Source organism: Trichomonas vaginalis, chromosome V, assembly GCF_026262505.1.
Source record: "Trichomonas vaginalis G3 chromosome V, whole genome shotgun sequence".
Lineage (NCBI taxonomy): Eukaryota > Parabasalia > Trichomonadida > Trichomonadidae > Trichomonas > Trichomonas vaginalis.
The window spans coordinates 19,595,115-19,619,349 of record NC_067207.1 but is presented as its reverse complement, the minus strand read 5'-3'; the positions used below and the strand labels follow the sequence as shown (position 1 = coordinate 19,619,349).

General features: G+C 32.5%; 9 protein-coding genes and 2 pseudogenes across 11 annotated transcripts, besides 5 other annotated features; 7 read left to right on the top strand and 4 right to left on the bottom strand.

Moving 5' to 3' along the window:
* Nucleotides 1-1,640: 1,640 nt before the first annotated feature.
* Nucleotides 1,641-2,292: a mobile genetic element.
* Nucleotides 2,293-3,837: 1,545 nt separating this feature from the next.
* Nucleotides 3,838-4,667, top strand: TVAGG3_0366460 (transcription factor, enhancer of yellow 2 family; the record flags this gene model as incomplete). The annotated part of the gene is made up of 1 exon (XM_001324082.1): nt 3,856-4,620. One exon carries the CDS (start codon nt 3,856-3,858, stop codon nt 4,618-4,620), a length of 765 nt encoding a protein of 254 aa, XP_001324117.1.
* A 350-nt stretch (nt 4,668-5,017) lies between these two features.
* On the bottom strand, nt 5,018-6,484 carry TVAGG3_0366440 (uncharacterized protein; the record flags this gene model as incomplete). Its single annotated transcript, XM_001324081.1, has 1 exon — nt 5,018-6,484. One exon carries the CDS (start codon nt 6,482-6,484, stop codon nt 5,018-5,020), a length of 1,467 nt encoding a protein of 488 aa, XP_001324116.1.
* A 139-nt stretch (nt 6,485-6,623) lies between these two features.
* Nucleotides 6,624-7,256, bottom strand: TVAGG3_0366450 (uncharacterized protein; the record flags this gene model as incomplete). Its single annotated transcript, XM_001324080.2, has 1 exon — nt 6,684-7,229. The coding sequence occupies one exon, from the start codon at nt 7,227-7,229 to the stop codon at nt 6,684-6,686; it is 546 nt and encodes a 181-aa protein (XP_001324115.1).
* A 185-nt stretch (nt 7,257-7,441) lies between these two features.
* Nucleotides 7,442-7,478: a mobile genetic element.
* Nucleotides 7,479-8,655: 1,177 nt separating this feature from the next.
* Nucleotides 8,656-8,692: a mobile genetic element.
* Nucleotides 8,693-9,212: 520 nt separating this feature from the next.
* Nucleotides 9,213-10,092, top strand: TVAGG3_0366410 (uncharacterized protein; the record flags this gene model as incomplete). The annotated part of the gene is made up of 1 exon (XM_001324079.2): nt 9,224-10,024. One exon carries the CDS (start codon nt 9,224-9,226, stop codon nt 10,022-10,024), a length of 801 nt encoding a protein of 266 aa, XP_001324114.1.
* Nucleotides 10,093-11,518: 1,426 nt separating this feature from the next.
* Nucleotides 11,519-13,183: a mobile genetic element.
* TVAGG3_0366400 (MULE transposase domain-containing protein) lies at nt 12,497-13,159 on the bottom strand (the record flags this gene model as incomplete). Its single annotated transcript, XM_001324078.1, has 1 exon — nt 12,497-13,159. The coding sequence occupies one exon, from the start codon at nt 13,157-13,159 to the stop codon at nt 12,497-12,499; it is 663 nt and encodes a 220-aa protein (XP_001324113.1).
* Nucleotides 13,183-24,235: part of a mobile genetic element that runs on past the window's edge.
* TVAGG3_0366380 lies at nt 16,065-16,676 on the top strand (annotated as a pseudogene). Its single transcript has one exon. A coding segment is annotated over exon 1 (612 nt).
* On the bottom strand, nt 17,953-18,225 carry TVAGG3_0366370 (uncharacterized protein; the record flags this gene model as incomplete). Its single annotated transcript, XM_051231587.1, has 1 exon — nt 17,953-18,225. The coding sequence occupies one exon, from the start codon at nt 18,223-18,225 to the stop codon at nt 17,953-17,955; it is 273 nt and encodes a 90-aa protein (XP_051101317.1).
* Nucleotides 19,682-20,540, top strand: TVAGG3_0366360 (annotated as a pseudogene). The gene has a single exon. A coding segment is annotated over exon 1 (859 nt).
* Nucleotides 21,610-22,050, top strand: TVAGG3_0366350 (phage tail repeat-like family; the record flags this gene model as incomplete). The annotated part of the gene is made up of 1 exon (XM_051231586.1): nt 21,610-22,050. One exon carries the CDS (start codon nt 21,610-21,612, stop codon nt 22,048-22,050), a length of 441 nt encoding a protein of 146 aa, XP_051101316.1.
* TVAGG3_0366340 (integrase core domain containing protein family) lies at nt 22,091-22,798 on the top strand (the record flags this gene model as incomplete). The annotated part of the gene is made up of 1 exon (XM_051231585.1): nt 22,091-22,798. A coding segment is annotated over one exon (708 nt), but the record flags the coding sequence as incomplete, so codon positions are not given.
* TVAGG3_0366330 (His-Me finger endonucleases family) lies at nt 23,426-24,010 on the top strand (the record flags this gene model as incomplete). The annotated part of the gene is made up of 1 exon (XM_051231584.1): nt 23,426-24,010. One exon carries the CDS (start codon nt 23,426-23,428, stop codon nt 24,008-24,010), a length of 585 nt encoding a protein of 194 aa, XP_051101314.1.

Sequence of the window (24,235 nt, the reverse complement as noted above, 5' to 3'; positions counted from 1 at the left end):
CGATTTTTACCTTATCAATATACTTCATATAATATACACATGTTCATGTAAAAACTTTTTTCCAAAATCCTCAGGAATTAAGGGATTTTTGAATTTTAAGAATTTTTTTCGAATTTTTTCGAAAAAAAAATATTTTCAGAACTAGTGATGCGAAAAATTCCCAAACATATGGGGTTTCTCATATCCCGTCCCCTATCGTTTCCCCAATTCAATTTTTTTTGGAATTTTATTTTTTTTCCCGCCCATTTGAATTAAAAATGGGCGATTTTCGTTAATGTGATTGAAATATCATAAAATTAATACGTATTTTAGCTAATAATTCTATTTTTATACAATATTCTCTCATTAAATCAACATTTTTTTCTAGTTTTAATTTTTAATTTTTAATTTCTTCATAATTTTAGCGATTTATGCTCATTATTAGCAAATAAATAATATATATAATATACTTATTTCATTTTATTCAGATAGGTCTTTGGGATTGGGATACCTTGTCCAAATTCAGAGGAAGTTTGAGAGGTTGGGATGGGGTAGCCCATATTCAATTATCCCAAGTGTACTCCACGAATTTAAAATTATATTATATTATTGATGACATATCTAAATTTATAGATAAAAATTTCAATGCGTACACAATTTTTTTTGAGAAAATTCTTTTTTTTTACTTATTTTCATTCATAAAAGCTCACGTGAACTTAATTAACAACTGAGACATTTCCTATGAAATCATTTAATGCCGTCAAAATAGACATGTCTAAGCTGTTTTGAGTGACTTTCGCTCGATGTCTGATGCAATATCAGACATCGAGCGAAAGTCTCTCATATTGGCAACACATCCATACGATCAATACTATAGCTACGAATTACAAGCCTGTTTGGGCAATTTTTGGCCGAGTTCTGATTTTTCATTAGATCTCGAGCGAAAGTCTCTCAAATTGGCTGCCAGTTCATAAGAGTGAAACTCTAGCTACGAATTAGAAGCTTGCTTGAGAGACTCTCGCTCGCGTTGGGATCTGCATCAGAACTCGAGCGAAAGCCTCTCAAAGTGGTAAGACCTGCTCATTGTTGAGCAGGAGCTGCGTAATGTGTTCGAGCAGAGTGAGGCTCTTCTAAGATCTTCCTTGTGATTGGAAGAAATTAGAAGAGTCTCACTCTACTATTTTGTAATTGTATGCCCGGCCTTTGAGTGACCAGGGCTGCGTAATGTGTTCGAGCAGAGTGAGGCTCTTCTAAGATCTTCCTTGTGATTGGAAGAAATTAGAAGAGTCTCACTCTACTATTTTGTAATTGTATGCCCTGGCCTTTGAGTGACCAGGGCTGCGTAATGAATTCGAGTAGGATTGTACAATAGCTCGGCAAACGCCGAGCAAATTGATATAAACGTACATCCCACAAAAAATGGATTGTCAAAATTTATCCCAAATTTTACAAAACCGCAGCGGTTATGACATCCCAGGGCTAAAAAAATTCGGAAACTCGCATCTCTATTCAGAACAGCCTTAACGGCTAAGATTTAGGAACAATGTTAAGTATCAAAAAGAAAGGAGGTCTGATATAGACAACATATATCGTTGAAGGTTGAAAAAATCTCTAATATTTGAGCCCAAAATTTCAAATTTTAATTTTTTGAAAAAAGAGGCCACCCGTATGTACGTTTATTTGAGAGGAGGAGAATTATATTTTTGAAAGAGTGAAACATTATGAATATGTTAATTATATAATAATATGTATTATTATAAAAAAGAAAAAATAAAGCACGTTAAAATTTTTCTTTCTTGATTTTTTACAAAATCTACTTAGAATTATGCAAAATATGACTAAATAATTATAAATTTCAAGTTAAATTTTAATTTTGATAAATAATTTAAATTTCAAAATGTCAAGTTCAGTTCGACTATGTATGTAGTAATTCCTCAATAAAGTGCCAAAACCCTATTAAAATATATGAACATTTTCAACATTTTAATGTTTTTATTTAAAAATTTGATGGAATATGAGCTTCAAACAATTATTATGTAAATAAAAATAATTAAATATATGTATTTATTCGTATTACAACCGTAGTAAGTCGATTCTTCCTTTCTTCTACTGAGATTTGAATTTGATTTCGAATTGTAAAGAGATTCAAAGGGAAAATACTAGCGGATAAAAACTACCTCCATGAAAGGGTCATAATGGACTCAAGTTGTATTTTTTGATATTTTTTGCTTTTCGAGCCTAAATAGGTAGCCAAGATAATGCCTAAAATAAGGTTCTAAATTCTGAAGTTTACATGACCCTCTCGTGTGCACCCTTAATTTTGGTTTGGTATAGATAAATTGATTTTTCGGACTGAAACTTTAATCAATGGCAGTAAATGTATATTCCTTGTACTTATATTTATTGAGATCAAGTAAATTTTTTCATTTATTCAATGGTCTTTATTGTTCCATAATTGAGTAATTGCTACCACAAAGCCAAATAATTGATTCTTTAAGATATATTTCCATCCAAGACATTTGATATTTTCCCAACTCAATATCATGTACACATGTGCAAAAATAATGCTAGAATATAACATTTTCAAGAGTCAAACACTAATGAGCAGTATATATAAGTCAAATGTTAATATCATTCCACAAATTCCATTTTAATATGATGTTATATGTGAATGAATCATTGTTTGAGTTCACACAAAAGTGTATATCATCATTCATATTAGCAAGCGCCAATTCAATCTTAAAAAAATAATAATTGCTAATATCGATGATGTTTAGATAAATGCATTAAAATGGAAGGTTGATACGATGGTTGTATAATTATATAAGTCATTAGGTAAGTTCATTTGAAGCTTCTTGCGAATTATTGAGAAGACAGGAATCAAGCTGTTGCTATTCATCAAACTATTAAGTAATAAATGTACAATGTATATACTAACTCATTTATATAAGAAAATTAATAAAATAACTGTTTTCATATATCAGAAAATTTGATATGAGCGTTTAATCTTTTTAAGGAATGATAATTGTCACACAAATGAATTAATGCATGTTCCACTCGTAAAAATGTATTTATATATTTTATAATAAATATTTGAATTATTCACTAGTAAGGCATATATTTAATGCTTTATAGTTGAAGGAATAATTCTATATTAACAGAGTAAACACAATAATATGAGATCTATTACTCAATCAAGGAAAATAAAGAGCAATCTTTGATTGATTATCGTGTTCAATGCATAAATTAAAAGTTTTCTAGCAAATATGATATTTATGATATGGTAATGCTATTACCATCAATATATTCGTGTTTGTTCAATTTATTATCAATTAAATGAATACCAACGATGCGAAATGCAAACTTAGGAATTATACTTAAAATACTATTTATAGAAATTATATTATTAAGACGATGATAATCAATTAGTGAGATAGCTCACAAAAGTGTGTACAATAAATTGAATAGTTTGAGATAAACGTAAATGAATTATGCACGAACATTGTGAGGATAGCGGTCAATCCTAAATTTTCGAAATAGTTTTAGAACTTTATATATAGTAATATTCCAAGAAAAATATTAGATTTTAATTTTTTGAAGGGATATCATCTCACCACAAAAATGCCGATAGTTTTAGAAATTAAAAATTTGATAAGAAAAACAACAAAATTTAAAATATGTCTTGTTATTAATTATGGAACATATCATAAAAGTGGATAATGAACGTATGGATAATCCATTCAAAATTGATGACGCTAAATAAGAATTTGTATATCTGAGCGTTTGTAAACTTAACAAAAATTCTGAACTAGCGAAATATCTGTTCTCAAAATTTGAGAGTTTTGTGATTTCTTTCAAAACCAATCATTATTCTTGATGAATTACTACTACTACCAGCCACAACAGATGATGCAGATGATCCCCATCCAATATGCTGCTCCAAAGGGCACAGATAACTTCAGGACATCAATCATTTATCTAGTTGATACTCTTGAAAGAGAACCAAAGCAGAACTACACAATAACACAGTTATGTAACCGTTTTGGATTCCAAAGAAGACGTTTTTATGATGTAGTTAATGTTCTAGAGTCTGCTGGATGTTGCCAGAAGACAAACGTTGACTGTTTCACCTGGCTTGGATTGAAAAACGTGAAGAATCATCTCCAGAATCTTAATGATGAAGTCAACCAGAAATTTGCCGGTGCAGATCTTAATGAAATTTTCTACACAGGAGATTCCGTCACTATTTCGAATCTAACACTTCAATTCCTCTTATCCTTTATTGCTTTCAATCGTCCAAATTTGGATATCAAGCAGATAAGTAACTTCCTTTCCAGGAATAATAATAGATTCAAAACCACACTCTGCAAGCTTTATCAGATCTCTCATATCCTTGAAGTTGTTGGAATTATCTCAAAGACAATGGTCCCAGGAGAAGTTCTTCTTAAAGAAGGCTTCTTCCCACAGATCAAAGTCAAGGAATCTCATGATCAATTAGACCTCGGATCTTTACTTAGCAGACCAGTTGAAAATTTGGGATCCCATATCTTTTCCGAAAGATGGAGCGTTTTTAATAAGGTTCAGGAGTTAAATTTTACTAGAGCTCCAATTCTAATGTATCCCTCACTGGTAACTGTTTAAATAATATGATTTTGTTTGTAAATAGTTATTATTTATGTATTGCAAAATTCAATAAAATTTTTTTACCAATAAAATTCAAATATACTTCCTATGATGTGAACATCCAAGCATCATCTCTGGTGTTTTCCCTGTTTTGCATCAAATGAAAAGATAACTTTCTGATTAATTTCAATATGATTCATCGATATTCGTTTGATATGCGCAAATGTGTTATGTATCATTTATGTTTGCATTTTTTGCAGTCCGCATGTAGTTTTTGTGATAAAATATTCCAACGTTGAATAAAATTATGGGTAACATGTCACGATAATTGTATAATAGCATAACATTCATGTCAAAAAACCGAAATATCAATAGTCATATGTTTTAAATAAAGGTAAAAAATACAAATAATTTTTTATTCTGGAACAAGTTCATGTCTATCTCTTAGATGGATTGAATGGAATGGTCCTGTGTTAGTATCAGGAAGCATATAATATCCAGCATCTTGAGTTGAACAATCACGGTCTTTGTAAGGAGTTCTATTTCCAATGGAAAATCTTGGAGAAGTTTTCATTGTTCTTGTTTTACCATGTACATCGTAGAAAGGTGGTGCTGGTTCTAGAACTCGCTGAGAAACAGCTCCACAGTCATCTTTGAAAGAGAATGCCGGTGTGGATGGTTTCGTTGCAGTATAATCTGGGTTGTAATATCCTGGTCCAGGTAAAATATTATCGTCTTCCCTGTATTTTTTAAGAATTTCCATCGGTTTGTGCATTTTATATGATCTTTGACTTGATTCTGACTTTATATCATAATATCCTGGTCCTGGGGTTCCTTCTTCTGCCTTCCTTTGTATGTATCTTTCATGAATTCTCTGAGCTCGACTGAAATCTATGGATCTGGATGTTCCGTTTGAGCGTCTGCTTGATGAATCTGCTGTTCTAGGTGATGATCTCATTGATCTTGCTGATCTTGGGCTTGAAATTTGAGATGTATCACCAGATCTTGGTGTTGATGGCTCTCTGGGACCGCCACCAATTGTCATGCCTTTTGGATTATCGAATTGTGAAGGGAGATTGTAGTAGGGAGCGGGACTGTTTCCAAATTCTTGCTTAATATCTCTTTGGAAACTTTTTGGAAAAGTAACGGGTTTTGTGTCACTTCCAAATGGCTTCAAATCAAAATTGCCGGGTGAAGGTGTGATATCTATCTTTTCAACAGGCATCGGAACCCTCTCTCTAATCTTATACATTCTTGTATTCATTTCTGGATTTGGATTGTAAATTGGACCTGGTGAACAGCTTCTAGGAGTAATGATATCATTTCTTGCTCCAAATGAGCATGCTTTTGAAAAGTTCTTCCTGCTTGGTGACTGTGGATTATAGGCATCAGGACCTGGAGACTCGCCTTTAAGTCCGTATTCTTTTGGTCGAGTACCAATTGCCATTTGTGAGTGGGGATTTATCAAATCGCGGCGTGTATTGTATTCTGCAGGTCCATATGGGTTCGTACTGTAAGATTTACGACTTTCACTACGTGGCGAAGTTGTAGCTTGTAATGATTTTCTGCTTCTGGTTGATCGTGCAGATACAGGTTTCTTTCCCATATCTGGTGGCATGTATTCAGGACCCGGAGTTTGCCATTGTTGATGAGTTACAGGAATGTAATTAGGATCGTGGGGAGGAAGTAGTACTTTTCTGCTTGTTGATGTATCTGGAATTGCTCTTAAAGGTACTTCAGATGTTTCGGGCTTTCTCTCTGGATATCTGTTACGAATTGTGTATTTTAAGGCGTCTTTTCCAAAAGTCGAACCAATATTGTATGAGCCTGGACCAGGATTCTCATTTTCTATTGTTTTCAAAGCCCAATGTTCTTTTCCCATTTTATTTTGCTCAAAAGATTGTATAAAAACGGTTTTTTATGTAAAAAATATTCTTAGAATTATATTTGAAGAACTTGATATGTACATGATTAGCTTTGTTTCCATGAAGATCAATTAAATTCTTATATAATTTAATCCAAATGATTAACTTTTATTAAAAAATATCAATTTTGATCGGTAATATAAAATTTCCAAGGTCTTAATACATCCACTGATGTGTAAAAGATCCTACAATGCACTCATTTTTGTTTTTGAACATGAGTTGGAAGTCACGTTCTGAATCGTCCGAGTCATCGACATAGTAGTCTTTTTTATACTTAGGAAGCATCATAGATGCGATCTTTGGCTCACTAATGGATGAATTAGGCGTCTTGGTGGATGTTTCTATGAAGGGTCTTAATGCCAATGGGAAGAAGTCTGAAATTGGACGTGCTGAGTTCATTTGGTTCTTAAACGATTGAAGACTTTCAGTTTGTACACCAACCTTGCAGCAGTAAGCGACATGTTTACAGGGAACAATTCTGAAACATTCTTTGCAATTCTGGCAAACCAATTCAAACATTTGAGAGCCATCAGATACAATAGATGTTTTATCTGTTTTTTCTATAACGATTTCGGAGGGTTGTGCAACGACAATAGAGTTACCTTCTTTAGATAATCTGTTAAAGTCTGTTTCTGTGCATGCAATTTGTTCACCAAACTCATATTCCTGTGAGTTGATTTTAATATTACCACAATCGCACATAATTCCTTCTGGTTCGATCTCTAGGCCTTCACCGTCCAATTTTATCAAAAAAATAAATTATTTTGTTTTTCATAGAAATTACAGTAGAACATTTTTAGTTATTATTATTATACATATAAAATAAAGCAATGTAACTTGATCATGTCTGGTCATAACTACATTGAATTTTTTCAATGTCTTTACTCTTCAGATTTAGGGCATACCAGATACTGTAATAAACAGAAATTCATCAAAAGTGACAGCTCTCAATTTTTTGACATTTGTAAATTCTAAATTGAATGAGAAAAATGAAATAATACTAAGCATAATACAATATTCTAGATTTAATTATAATTAGGAAAAGTTGGTTTTGAGAGTACTTTTCATAAGCATATAGAATGAAATCTTCTGAAAAATAATATCACATAAACTCATATTATTTTCTAATATATAACTATTTTATATAAAAATCAAATTCAATGATCTTAAAAGCGAATGATAAACCTCAAAATTTACGAATATAATGAGTGGGAATATAATGCTTATCTATCATAAAACCATATGAAATATCAATTTTTGCTTTACGCCTAATTTTTGACGACAATTAGCAAAAAATGTTAAATGTTAACACTCAGTCCATTTGAATATGAAAAATAAAATTGACTTTGATTAAATGTTTTTATTTATCATGCAATTCTTCTTGCGACCAAAGATTTGAATAAAAGTTCAAAAAATAAGATAGCTTAAAAAATAATATACGGTAGTGTTTACTAATAGATGAATAGTATATAAATTCTATTAAAATGGATTTGATCCAAAAAAATATATAAAATTTGATCATAAATAAAATCGTTTTAAATTACTTCTTCATTTAAATTATAACAATTATTTTTGGTTTTATATTTTTTTGGATCAAATCCATTTTAATAGAATTTATATACTATTCATCTATTAGTAAACACTACCGTATATTATTTTTTAAGCTATCTTATTTTTTGAACTTTTATTCAAATCTTTGGTCGCAAGAAGAATTGCATGATAAATAAAAACATTTAATCAAAGTCAATTTTATTTTTCATATTCAAATGGACTGAGTGTTAACATTTAACATTTTTTGCTAATTGTCGTCAAAAATTAGGCGTAAAGCAAAAATTGATATTTCATATGGTTTTATGATAGATAAGCATTATATTCCCACTCATTATATTCGTAAATTTTGAGGTTTATCATTCGCTTTTAAGATCATTGAATTTGATTTTTATATAAAATAGTTATATATTAGAAAATAATATGAGTTTATGTGATATTATTTTTCAGAAGATTTTGTGTTCTTCTTCAAAATTTTATTTTTTTATTAAAAAGAATCTTTACAAAATATACATTTACTTTAATTAATATTTAAAAACGTGCTCTATCAAAAGTTCCAAAAATTCAATATTTTAGCTTTTCTGAGGTGTCACTTTTGATGAATTTCTGTTTACAACGAGATACAAAATAATATGTATATTTCTTCGTTATTTTGTAACTTTATGTAAATCATTCAATAACTTTGATTGAATTTAGAAAAATTCAGACAAAAAAATTATTGGATTCGCTTCATGAAATATACACTCTAAGAGATTGTGTTAATTTTTAGATGTGGAAAAATTTTGAAAAGATCACGAAGAAAAGAAAAAATGCTAATTTACTAATTGGATATTTATTAAGAATGAAAATTACATATTCGTAAAGATTCTTATAGATTTATGGTTTTTTAAAAAGATTGGAAATCATTTTCTTCAAAACATTCACAAAATTAGTTGGAATCAATTGAATCTATCAAAATTTACATATTTCAATTATAATGGTTCAGTCCAGAAAGCATTAACCCAAATAATTAACGATTTGAGAATGGGAAATAATCGCGAAAAGCAAAGGCTTAACATTTTAAAGATGAACTTACCTCCTTGTGTATGATATGTTTGAATCATTAAATCATGATAAATATTACTTCCTTTCGGTGAAGGTGAACTCATATGTTTGCTGCCTTACAAGGGCCGCCTCAAATTATTGAGCTTGAAACATTTACCAATGAGCTGACAGAAGCTATTAAATATCTACATCAGCAATCTGAAGCCGTTTTATTCCAAAGTAGAACAGTTTTTAAAATAATTGCAAAAGAAGCGCCCGCATTTCGAGAACATTTTATACAAATTTCCGAAACATATATTAAATTAGCAGATATATACAAAACATCAGCAATTCAGCTTGAACGCGCTTTAGAAGATTTCAAAGATATTAATTGTCGTTACGTTGTTGGCAAGAGACTAGAAAAGAAAAGGAACCATTACAAATATCTATTCAAAGAAGCTGAAACAAATAGTGATAAAGCTCTAAATCGATTCCAAAAACTTGGAAGCGATTATGAGGAAGAATATCAAACTGCAAACCTTAGGAAACAAAAACTTGCATATGAGTTATATAATGCTGATAAAGAATTAATAGAATTCTATGAAAAATTTAGTAAATTCAAAATGCGTCGTGTGAAATCTGGCTGGGTAAGATATTCGGAAGCTTTTAGCTATCTTAATGCAATAGAAGGAAGCTTATACAACGAGTTATTAAGACTTTATAAGTCTATTTCTTCACATTCTTCAGAACCCGAGAAAATTTTATCGAAGTACCACGTTCCTACAATAGCTGAAAAAGATACTCATGAAGAAGAACAGCAAGAACCTGATATAGTTATTGAATTACCAACACAAGAAGTACCGTCAAACGTTATTGAGCTACCAATGGCTCAATCATACGATTGTACATATAGTGAAGACTCATAAATTGATTTTATGAAGCTTTTCGGACTTAACATGTTAATATAAAATCTTTATGTATATTTTTTGCTGAATAACGAATTACAATCTTCATTCATATATCTGTCACATGCATAATCGATTTTATGTATTCATAATGAATATTTATAATAATATATTAAAGTAATTGATCAAGGCATCTAAGCCTAAATCCGAAATAGAATTATCTTTCCTTGAAGCTGGCCTATTTGTTCACTCATTTATGAGGTAATTTATTGACATAAGAAAATATGAAGAGAAAAAAAGGCATTAAAATCGGAAAATCTTTGGTCACATATTTACACATATTCATTATATTGATATTCAAATATTAAAATTAATTATAATCAGAAAAAATTGGTGAATCAATATTTGTTACTACAGAAAGTAAAGGAATTGATTAGCTTCATTATAAAATATCAATTTATATACCTTGCTATTGATGAATGGTGAGTCAGGAAAAACTGAGAGTGGTTATGTGAACGGAGAACACGATGAAATCAAATTTAATTGAGAGAATTATGACCACTCATTCGTTGAAATTGTTGATATCGCAAAAAAATGGTATATATCTTCTAAATTATGCAGCTAATGGTAAATATATGATAAACAATTAAGCATCGTCAGTTATGTCAGAAACGTATAAATGGTCGAAATTGAATGCACTTGGATCCAAGTACTTCACTCAAGACCCGATCATTTACTAACAAAGAATATTATTCTATCGTGAATGAAATAAATGGAAAAAATTAGAACTCTTGATTTGTTTTGGTTTGTGAAATGGAATGTTTCACATCCTGGAAAAAATGCATTAAAAATGCTGATTTGGGAAATAAAGTTAAATGTGAGTATTGACGTACTAAAATATTGACTAATGTTGTTGTATTTTAAAATAATCCAACAAGTTATCAACTAATTATTTTGTAATCATCTTTAAAATAGAAAAAGATAATATTATTTTAAAACTTGGCAGGTTATAAACGATGGATTCAATAGAAAATTGATAAAAATTCTCGTAAAGGAAATTAATAACCAATTATTAATTTCAATCCCATTTTGAAGTTAGACAACAAGGTTTGATGTAAAATATCTGAAAAATAAAAATTTTCCAAATGAATAGATAAATCGAGATGTATATCTAATAATGATCTATGTATGTTCGATAAGCAATGACCTAATTATCATAGAAATGATTTTTTATATGCTCTCAATTTTTCAATGTAAAATTTTTAATACGAAATTCAAAAGATGATTATCATGAATGTTATTCGTTTATGAAATAAAATTATTTCAAAAATTTTGCACCGCTATATTTTTGAAATACGGTAAGATGAGAAGATATTCAATATTTTATCAACACAAATCAAAAGAATTTTTTAATATTAGAATTGCATATATGATTTCAAGGATACATTGCTTAATTGCTTTTTCTCTCAAATTTCTGTGAAGGTATTCAAATTCGGGGCATTTCGCGAATTTTCTGAGGGGGGCACAAACTTGCCCAGTGAGGTGAAGTGAAAAGTGACGTGTTTACATGTCAGAAATGTAAAGTGTCGTATTTGAAACAAAAATGGATTAATTTATTATTATATGATAGAGAGATTTGGTAAGTTACTATCAAATTTGTAAGTAAGGGAAAAAAAAGTAAGAAAGAAAAAAAAATTTTTAAAAAATAAAAAGCCACTCGCTTCGCTCGCGGTTGACAAAAAGAACAAATTCGAAAAATAATTGTATGAAATTACGAAACTAAGCCGCTCGCTTCGCTCGCGGCTAAAGAAAAGAACATATTTCAGATTATCGATACTAAGAATTTTTTTATTTTATTGCATTTTTTTTAAAGCTTCTTAACTTAAATCATGGAATGTCTCAAAGACAAAAGTAGCATACAGCATGTAAAGCTAAAGAAAGATAATCATAATTAATACCTTAATTTTTAATATTACGCATTTTTAGGTGCAAAATTTAAAAACATTCTAATACAATAGAGCAGTTTCCAAAAGTAGCATACAGCATGTAAAGCTAAAGAAAGATAATCATAATTAATACCTTAATTTTTAATATTACGCATTTTTAGGTGCAAAATTTAAAAACATTCTAATACAATAGAGCAGTTTCCAAAAGTAGCATACAGCATGTAAAGCTAAAGAAAGATAATCATAATTAATACCTTAATTTTTAATATTACGCATTTTTAGGTGCAAAATTTAAAAACATTCTAATACAATAGAGCAGTTTCCAAAAGTAGCATACAGCATGTAAAGCTAAAGAAAGATAATCATAATTAATACTTTTAAAGTTTAAAATCTTGATTTTTTTTAAAATCAAATATTTATAACTTTAATACATACAGCTTAAACCTTATACTTGTTTTCTCTTGTGAGAAAGCAATCTTACAAAGCTAACAATCCTAAAAAATAAAGAATTAAAATTTAATAATTTAATCTAAAATTAAAATCAAAATTAAATGAAATGAGTTCTTTGTAATAATACTTTCAAGGTAGGATATATTTTAGTGGGATCTATTGAGTCATCACTAACAGCATTGAGGAATCTATTGAGCATTGAAATACTCTCGATTTTTCTTTGTCTTTTTACATCAATTTCTGCGTTAGTTGCTTTTTCCATGATCCTAATCACACGGTCATCTGCTGGATTTTGATCAATTTTGAGTTTGATAACGAAAGATGGTATCACTTTTGTATAAATTTCTATAATAACATCATCAATTCTGAGATTTTTTCGATCAGGAAAATAGTCATGTTTGAGTGTTCTAAAATGAGCTTCGGCAATATTGTTAGTTGCGTCGCCTTCACGCCTGTCACGAGCAATCCATCTTGATATGTTGTAACGCCATTGTCTGTTAAAGTATTGAGATGCTGTTGGATCTGTGTCGAGCAACTCCAGAACTTGATCATAGGCAGCATTTGCTTCTTCCTCATGTTCTGCATCTAATTTGAAGACTAAATCCTTCATCAAATTATAGAATTGTTCAAATTTTTCTTGAGAAGAAAACTTATTTGATTTGCGAAGAATTGCACGAAGAACATGTACTCCGCACCAAAGTATTTGAGCTTGTGGAATGCTTTCTTCTATTGCTTGAGCTATCTGTGGAGCACAGTCCATGCTAATGTATTCTGGCTCAATTGTAGTTAGTATCCCTAAGTCGTGTACTGTGGCACTGCGCGTCTCCTTACACCACTTAACGGTTTTGACACTTTACGAAACCGTTAACGTATATTTTACAACACAAACGCAAACACTAACTTAACCTTAAATATTTACAAAGCCGCCAACCACTTCACTAACGAACTCACTAATGTAAAAATAAACGTTCTCACTATCGTTCTCACTAACGACTTCACTAATGTTCTCATAAATTTTCCTCAGTTAGTATCCCTAAGTCGTGTACTGTGGCACTGCGCGTCTCCTTACACCACTTAACGGTTTTGACACTTTACGAAACCGTTAACGTATATTTTACAACACAAACGCAAACACTAACTTAACCTTAAATATTTACAAAGCCGCCAACCACTTCACTAACGAACTCACTAATGTAAAAATAAACGTTCTCACTATCGTTCTCACTAACGACTTCACTAATGTTCTCATAAATTTTCCTCAGTTAGTATCCCTAAGTCGTGTACTGTGGCACTGCGCGTCTCCTTACACCACTTAACGGTTTTGACACTTTACGAAACCGTTAACGTATATTTTACAACACAAACGCAAACACTAACTTAACCTTAAATATTTACAAAGCCGCCAACCACTTCACTAACGAACTCACTAATGTAAAAATAAACGTTCTCACTTACAAAAGTATTGCAACTCCTCCCATTGCTGTGCTTCACATAACAGCTCATAATCTTCTGACTCACTTTCTTCTTCATATAGGTCAAAATCACTGTCAAAATAAATGTTAGTAAGTTTTGACAAAGCTAATGAAACACGTTTACCGTTTGTATCGTATGCTTGTATAAACTTTCCATTCTTCATTCCTTCATAAACGCTTAAACTAACTTTACCCTTTCTCCCTCGTATCTGATAGAATGTATTTTCACGAGGAACGAAGAACAAATTCTTGAACTCATGACCGTTGTAGTTTGTTATCTCAATAGTTTTCGTCATTTACATCCAAATAAACTTAAAAATAAACTTAAAAATAAATGATATCACCACCCTCACACGTATGAAAACATAGCACAAAAATAAATTTATGTTAGAATGTTAGATCTAACACGTTTTCTAACCTCTTTTCTAACCATGTTGAATTCATTACTTTATAACTCTCTTCCTTGGTTTCTTTTTAGTTGCTTTCTTCACGTCTGTCTCCAGCTTAACTGTCTTTCTTCTTCGTCCGTAATGATACCAGTTACTTCCACCAGTCAATGGGTCAAATGGTCTTTCGTAAGGGTTTCCATACATTCCATAGGGACCATACGGAAGAACTACTGGTGGAGAAGAAACATTTTCTTTAGTTCCATCGAATCTATTTAAATGCATTGTTTCACCTTTCATCTGGTCATTAAAGTCTTTTGCATGTTTTGCAAACTCATCGTCCTTTCCTAAAGCATTTTCTGACTCAGTCGCAACCAAATTGGATGCTTTATTTATGAGCCCTATTTTATTTAATCTTAACTTCTTTGCAACCCAGCCTCCAATCTTTCCTTTATTTGCATCTAATGTCTTCGAAACTCTTCCTCCACTCATTTTATTTACTGCGTCATAAGCCCCAAGTGCTTTTGCTCCAAATGCTAATGCTTTTGTTCCCATTGCGCCTAAAGCTGTCCAAGCTACCATTTACACCATATTAAAATCATCTCTCTTCAATATTATCTCATAAAAGTTCTCTTTACTGGAGAAAGTCAATGAAACATAAACATTCTCATTCATAAACTTCTTTCTTATCTCATCTATACGCTTCAAAATGTCTGAACAATTGCTAACATCTTCTACAACAGTTATTTCATCATGAATGACCTTCAAGAACAAGCTCATTTAATATGCTATTAAAATCATCTCAATAATGAGTCCATCCTTTCCATCTTTAGGTAGCACAACATCTTTCATTGAAGAAGGTTCAACAAGTCTTATATTAAACTTACTGACAAAGTTTGTTATACTATAATGCTTCGGCGGCGAATACATATAGTTTGAAAGACATAATATTAGATTCTTCAGCAAATTCACTTATACTGGATTTTAAACAATGTTCTCACGAGACCAAATACCACCAATTGACAATCTTGTAAGCAATCCTGCTGAACCTTCTACTGTAAACGTCGATGGTAACATTCCACGAAGGTCATCTATTGACATCTTTGAGTCACTGAATTTAAATATTTTCTTAAAGCAATCGTCATTATCTAACCATGCAATAGCTTTGAAGTTTTCATTCGAATATACATCTGCTTCATTAAATGTAAAACCTGACTTCTTTGCAGAGACGACTTTAAAATCTATTGCATTTGTTTCAAAATTATATACTATGGTAACTTCTGAAGGTAATGGATGTCCTTCCGCAGTCAGTTGTTCTCTCACTACCGTTTGAAGCTTTGTGTTAAAAACTTTCATTCATCTCCTGTGTCTAGGTTCACATACACAGCAACAGGAAAACTATCTTGCTTCTTTGTTTCATCATTATACCTCAAACATTAAAGTTCTTCAATAATATTGTCCTTCCTGCTGGAATACTTCTAACTTGTCTTATTTCAATAGCTTTCTCACCTCCTACATACTCTACCCAGTGTCTTGGATATTCATAAGTATACTGACTTTCTTGAATTTTGGTAGGTTTCATCATAACGTGTTCATAGTATATCTTTATACTCTTGTCAGTTAGACTCGGTGCTATGTTCTGAATATTTCTGACTTGCATTTTTAATGAAGATAAAATGAAGCATTTAATACATGACGTAGATGAAGACATGAATGAAAGCAGTGAAAAGCTCAACAGTTCTCTCATTCTTCCTTTCAGTAAGGACTATGAGTTCTGTTCAAATGGTGTTATTTCTATTGTGGAAAGATGGGTTCAGGTAAGACATTCAACCTCATTCGTCATATACTCATAACAGAGCGTTTAGGAAACGACTCTTACTATGACCAAATCATTATATCAGCAACTTCAGACTCTATGGATTCAACAGCGAAAACATTTATGTCAAAAGTTCAAGCCTCTGTCGTTAAAGTTCCAGACAGTGAACTCATTGAATTTCTTCAACGTTACATTCGACGTAAGAGAAATATTATGCTATTGTAGAGTTCATACAGTCAGGAATGCAAAAGACTTCAGAAGAGATGGAAAGAATTATTGACAAACACCACTTACGTCAGTACTCAGGAGTTTACGATATGAAACGACTGACAAACTACATTCTATCAAAACTTTCAAAATACCCCTTCAAAAGTATCCTTCAAACACTCTGCTCGTTTGTGACGACTTCGCCGGAAAAGGTTTAGTGTCAAAACCTGACTCACCATTAGCTAACATCATAACTAAAGTCAGACATTACCACTTAACTGTAGCAATACTTATGCAAACATGGCGTTTCCTTGCTTTAAACATAAAACGTCTCATAACTGACTTCGTTATCTTTCAAGGTTTCTCACGCTATGATATTGAACTCATTTGGAAACAGTCAGGTATAACATTACCTTTTGAAGAAATTTGGGAAGCATATAAGTCTCTCATCTCTCCTCGTTCATACCTTGAGATTCATATCATGACTAATACCATTAAAGTCAAAAATATTCCATGGAACGACCAACATTGTTTTAAAGTTTAACCTTCAATTGACTGATGGTAAACAAATTCCATGCATCTCTGTCGCCATTTCTGTTAATATTTTTGCTGTCATTCATATCATCCACTTCCCCATCCGTTAGCTTTTGAGGATATGTGTTAGAATAGCTGTTCTTAAATGAAGGCTTTTCACCTTTGAGAGCATAAACTCTATAACTTTCTGCATACTTTATGTTTGAACCTCCTGAGCCATCATTGACATAAATTTTTATAGGCTTCCACCCTTTGTTCATATTCCTGCTTCTTCCCTTAGCTCTTTTGTTCAGTAGTTCTACATCTTTATACACAGCTCCTGTCTCAGTGAATTCAACAATATTTTCATTCGTTAGCTTTACATTCAAACCCTTGTCGAGTATATTGTTCATTTCATACATATAAAAGGTTTTTATTCTATATGAAATGAGAAGCAAATCCATCTTAGCTGGTGCCGTTAATGTTCCAATTGAACCAACATCAAATGTTGACTCACGAACGACAAACAATATTGTCATAAAGAACTATAGTTCAGAGTGTGTTTGAAAGAAAAAGAACCAGAACTTAAGTCGGGAGGGCTCAAAGAGCCCATCTTGGCGCATGGCGCCGTGAATTTAAACTCAGCTTCAAACGCTAACGCTACATCAGATGTTAAGTTAGAGTATCCACCACTGGACCAAATTCTTTCAAGAGAAGCCAACGACAACCCTTACACAAATGTTCAAACAAATCCTTCAGATAACGTAGACCATTACCTTCTTCAGTTATACCAAACAATTTTACTCAAAGACGATAAGAAGCTTTTGACAAATCTTATAAGCAAGAACCAAATAATTCTAACAAAGGAGGACCTTGAAAATGTTATCTCACGAATAACAGGGAAACAATGTGTCATTGACTATCTCGACCCTGAAATCGAATGCTGTGGTCAAACTCCACTATTCATGAAAATAGGTAACATCCGCATCATTGAAACACCAGGAACTACAGGAGTTGAGTTTAAGTATAAATATTCGAACGAGTATACAAAACTATCTACTTACTATAAGCTTTGCTTGAAATATGTTTTAGTAAATTAAAGCAGTCAGGAGGGCTCTTTGAGCCCATCTTGGCGCTTTGCGCCGTCAGTCAAAAAAATTCAAGTTAGCAATTTGTAATATCTGTCCAAAACTTCTTCAACAGTATCGAACTCATCTTCATAATGCAAACCTAATCTTATTGACTTGGTGCAGTTTTCACTAACACAATATAGCGCTTTGCGCTCGGCGCCTTTGACGCCTTTTTCTGTTCTCTTGACTGACATAACTAACTCATTTGTTTCATCAAACAGCAACAACCAAAGTTCATGACCTAATACATAACATTCATACTTTATATTTTTAGCTCTGAGTTCTCTTGTAAGCTGTTGCATTTAATATTTTCTAAAAAGTCAACTTCAACAGTCATTCGCACTGGTGCCTTCAGTTCTACAGGCTCTCCTTGAAAGTCAACAAGTCTGAATTGCATGTCTTTCAAATTATGAGGACTAATGCGAACCCATTTACCTAAATGAGTTGCTATGACAGGAACATTTGGAATGAACATTGAATTGACTGCATAACAGAAGGATTTATATTCTACTGAACCTTTACTATTAACTCCTGAAATACCTGTGACATTAGCTATTTTTGACTCAACGTACAAACAATTACCATAACATACGTATGGAACAGATTTCATCTCAATCGTTTTGTCAACACTTTTCAAAGGAAATGTCATATGGTATGCTCCCAGAAGAAGTTGTACTCTATGACTCATTCTTGGTATCTTGAACTCTTTCTTGCTACTGAACTTCAATGTTCCCTCAGAAGAGAGTTCGACATCTATGTTGTCAATAGTTTCTTCATTTATGAGAGTATCTATGACTCCAGCAATTTTATCTATTCTGTACTCGGCTCTGTTAGGAAATGTTACAACACTTCTTTTGTCATCTATTTCAATCTCTATGAAATCTGTTTCATCTGTTATGACAAAAGTTGCGATAGTATTGAAGTCAACAACTCTGAAAGCAAGCGCTTCATTCTGAAGACCTAAGTTTGTTTGTAGCTTTACTGTCCCGTATTCGTTTGGGTCTGTACTTTGCAAATAGAACAACATTTTATTCTTATTAAAATATGACTATTGCTGCATATGCGTATGAAACAAATGAAGCAAGAAGAGCACATGAACTAGTAAACGAAAACTCAACTTTAACCATTGAAGGCAATGATTTAGTCATTGACGATGGAAAAACTAAAAAAGTCATTGATTTCGATACTTTTAACACTTATGACCCATTCATTACAACAAGCAAGGTTCCCATCATAAATGATGGAACGGTGCAATATATAAATTCTACAGTAGATGCCTCTTTAGTGAAAGTATTAAATGTTCTCATTGAATTGTTAAAGAGCTTTCGATTTGACGACAACATTAAATGCCTAAAGAATTTAGTCATGAATGAGAAACAAATTCTCGGCGTTGCTGGTAGCAGTAATGATGTACACCTTATGACATTAGAATATTATAACGAACATAAAGATGAACTGAAAGGAGAGAAGGGTGACACCGGACCTCAAGGACCACAAGGAATACAAGGAATACAAGGAATACAAGGACCTCAAGGCGAAAACGGTTTGGATGGAAAGGATGGAAAGGATGGAAAAACTGCTAAATCATGGATATGGGACCTTATAAATACTGGTTTAACAGCTGCTTCATATGGAGTTCTTCAATACCAAATCGGAAAGATATGGGCGGTACTTGGTGAAGAAGTTTTAAATGACGTTAAAAATGCTTTGAACTTCATTTCAAATGGTTCGGATACTATTAAAACTTTATCTGGTTGGATGCAAGAAACAAGGAGTCAAATAGATACTGTAAGACGTATAGCAAACAATGCACGTACGGGATTGGATACTTTACGACAAGCACAAAATACACTAAAGGAAGCAAATGATATTCTTGGCTCAGTATCAGACATGCATGAAGATTGGCTTAAAGGTATTGACAAATCTTTAAAAAATCACAGTCAGTCTATTGCTGACTACAAGAAAAGTATAGATTTTTTACATAGTGCTATGGACGTACATGATGGAAGCATAAGGAACTTACTTAATGCTAACAATAACTTACCAGGAACTATTAAAGCATTTATAAAGTCCTTTGTAAAACCCGGTGCTCTAACATTTAGGTCTTTGAGAGCAAGAGCATTGAAGTCAAGAGATGCAGAAACTCCAACAGAACCTACAGAAGGAACTGAAACAACAGAAACTCCAAAAGAACCACCAAAACCAACAGCTAATGAAATATTGTTCGAATATTTTCCAAGGTACTCTGTTCTCATTGCATACATTCAAGAAATACTTAAGAAAGCAGACTTGACTTTAGGAGATGATGAAAGTTCTGTATATCTTTCGTTCCAGTTTCAAATAGCAGAACTTTTGAGACAGATATGCTTAATGTATGACAACATCTCTGATTTCACAAGATATGATGACGACCATGACCCCGAACATGGTGAAGAAGAAGTTTTACAAACATCCATTAAGACAGGAAAGGTTTTAACTCAAAGTCTCATTATTGACACCAAAGATGGCGAAGTGGACGTTCTTCAAGAGCTGAAGAAAATACTTCTTCGGGAGGTGGTGGTAGGCATGAACTTGAAATAAATGAGATAGAAGAGAAATTAGCCGAAAAAGCAGATAAAGAACATAAACACAATATCTCCGATATAAATGAACTTCAAGCTACATTAAATAGTAAAGCGGACAAAAATGAACTTGACGCAATGAACAAAGTTTTGAAATCTCATAAACACAACATCTCCGATATAAATGAACTTCAAGCTACATTAAATAGTAAAGCGGACAAGAACCATGTTCATTATATAACTTCAGACGAACAGATTATAACGGACTACCATGGATATTTAACACGAAGTGATGAAGCGAAGACAAAAAATGTTAATGAAAGAAGATATAAATACATTCGTGCTAAAGGTTATGACATAAGCTGTACTGTACAGTATGATGTAGCTAAAGCACCAGAAGCATTTGGTTATACCGGTGAAATTTATGCCTCTACTTTCAATGTTAACGGTGTATTAGTTGAACCAAGATTTATGTTAAGAGTTAAGGCAAAAATAACGTTTGAAGATGCTATTAAAAGTAAAGCTGACAAAGTTGAACTCGAAGCAACGAACAAAGTTTTGAAATCTCATAAACACAACATCTCCGATATAAATGAACTTCAAGCTACATTAGACAGTAAAGCTGACAAGAACCATACACATAAATCCTTCACTACTGTTAGAGCAGACGACATAATATTGAACTTTGACCTTGGTTCAAGTGCACCATTAGAAAATCCAAGTACAAGCGTAAAAGATACTCTTAACAGTTTAGATAAGAGTTGCAGGAACATTGAAAGTCATGCCAGAAACTTTGAAGCATATGAACTACCAGCAATGTTAGATAAAAAAGCAAATAAGACTCATACACATACAAGTTTTACAACTGTTGCTATAGAAAGTATTGAAGGAACGGTTGAAGAAACTGGTGGGGAGGGCGGAGCCCCGCCGCACGCGGCTGTATTATATTGTAAACCTCCTAACTTTCCACAAGGTTTAACATCGGATGACGACATAACGACGATGAGAAACATTAGATGTAAAGATGTTTATGTCATGAAGGATGAACATAATATTAAATTCACTGCTCAAGATTTATATGACAAGAAAGCAGACAAAACAGAGCTTCAAACATTAAAGACAGAAATGCTTCAAACATTATATCCTATAGGCTCTATTTATACGTCAATGAACTCAACAAATCCAGCAACAGTTTTAGGTTTTGGTACATGGCAGCAGATTGTAGACAAATTCTTATACTGTGCTAACTCTTCAAAGCAAACAGGAGGTTCGAAGAAAATTACTGAAGCAAACCTTCCACCGCACACTCATACAGGAACTACAAACACAACAGGTAGTCATTCACATTCAATAACAAAAAGAGGTTATACAAATCTTGCAGCAGGTTCGGATAGACAGGGAATGCATAGATATGATATCACAACTGACCCCAAAGATGTTAGCACAGGTATTTTCTGTGGAACCGCAGGAAATCATGCCCATACTTTCACAACAAATCCAACAGGCTCGGGTGCAGATTACATGCCACCATTTGTGACTGTATTTGCATGGTACCGCGTTCAATGAACGCGCTTGAGCCTAGAATAAAATCTTTAACTTTACATAAATGAGCTTGAAAGAAGTATTCGAACAACATCCATGGAGGTCATTTAAGAAATTCAATGAAGCTGCAAAGAGTTGGGGATTTACTAACAGAGCTGAAGTGAAAAGGTTCTTTGACAAAAATGTTGTACATCAAACAAAAATAAACCCTTACGACTACTTTTTACCAATTTACTCCAACACTCCTGACGCATACCAATTTGACACTCTCATTCAAAGCAGAAAAGGAGGACATAAACCATTCCTCATCTTCATAAATGTTAACACTCGCAAAGCATATGCATATCCAATGAAAAATAAAGGAACTCGTGAAGTGTTAAGAGTTTTACAAAAGTTTGTAGCAGAACATAACCCAAGTACTTTAACATCAGACCAAGACAGTGCATACCTCAGCAATGAAATCACAGAATTTCTCATTAAGCATAACATAACTCACTACACTACTGAAGACCATAACCATAACATACTCGGCATCATAAACCGCTTCATAAGAACGCTCAGAGATTTAAATCAAGAGCGAGACTTTACCGAAGAAACAATGAAACATTTTCTCGAAGTATATAATTCCTCAACACATTCTACAACAGGACATACACCAAATTCAATGACACAACAACAAGAAGAAAAGTATATACAAAAGAAACGAAGCCAAACACAAAATATCAGAAATTCAACACAATTTACCCTCATTCCTGGTACAAAAGTTCGTGTAGTTCTTGACGACAAACCGTTGACAAAGAAACGTTTAAGGTTAAGTAGAAACTATTATATCGTAGACTCTACACAAGGTAATGGATATCTTATAAAAGCTGCTGACGACTCCATAGCATTTTACCCTCGACATAAGTTAGTTGAAAGTAGTAATGGCAAACTTGCTGAAACCATTGACGAAGCAAAGCGAGGAGTGGTTATTGAAATACTTGGCTACAACACAAACGATGACACTTATAAAGTAAGATATGAAGGAGGTGTTGAAGATGTTATACCATCTAAGAACTTGAGAGAGTCAAAGCCAACTCATCTGGGACCATTAGAGCGGGAGTACTGGAAAGATAAAAACATGCCAGAAAGAATAAGAAAATTCTTCTAAACTTTTTCGTTGGATGTAAATCAGACATGAATAAGAAAATTCATCTAAACTTTTTCATTAGATGTAAATCAGACAAAAATATAATTTAGGTGAAGAGGTGAGATGTCACCCGTTTTTTCACCTGTTTTCTCACCCTCAGCCGCTAAGCGGCGAGACCCAAAGGGTCTTGAATTTGTCATGATTTCATCGTAGAAAACTCATGAAAACAATTTATTTTTAAAACAATATATTTTTTTTATTTTATTTGAAATGTACGCTGAGTTTGTTGGAGAAGACCGTTGGGAAACTTGTTTGTTAGATGAGAAATATGAAATTCACTGTTGTGAGTCATTTGAAGTCAGAAACAAAAAGACAAAAAGAGTTTTAAGCGAATGGGAGCGAAATGACGGATATGCTGATATGAAGATGGGTGGAAAACACTATCTTAAACATGTTGTCATTGCAACTCATTTTATACTGAATCCTAACAATTTACCTTTTGTAGACCATATAAACCATATAAGAAACGACAATAGACTTGAAAACTTACGTTGGGTCACTTATTCTGAAAACAATAAGAACAAAGGCAAATTTGGAGATATTATATTCGAATTTGTCGACGAACTAGAAGATGAAACAATTGAAATTACAGACTATGGCAAGCATACGTTTGAGTTTTACTACTATAGCGAAGAACAAGACTCTTTCTACTTTTATACCGGCGTAAACTATAGGAAATTACAAGTATATTTTACTAAGGCGGGCTATGCTTATGTAAACACTAGAGATACAGATGGAAAATACGTTCGAATACTTCTTAACAAATTCAAGAAGCTATATGGCATACCATTTTAAAACAATATATTTTTACATATATTAAATGCTTCAGGTTGAAAGAATACGGTGGAGCCAAAAGTGGCTCGACCTCAAAACAAACATTTTATGAGCTTACAAAGGGTGTTATGAATGAATTCAGCAACATACATCCTGACCTCGTTCATTTTGTTGCTAAATTCAGTAAAAATATAATTTAGGTGAAGAGGTGAGATGTCACCCGTTTTCTCACCTGTTTTCTCACCC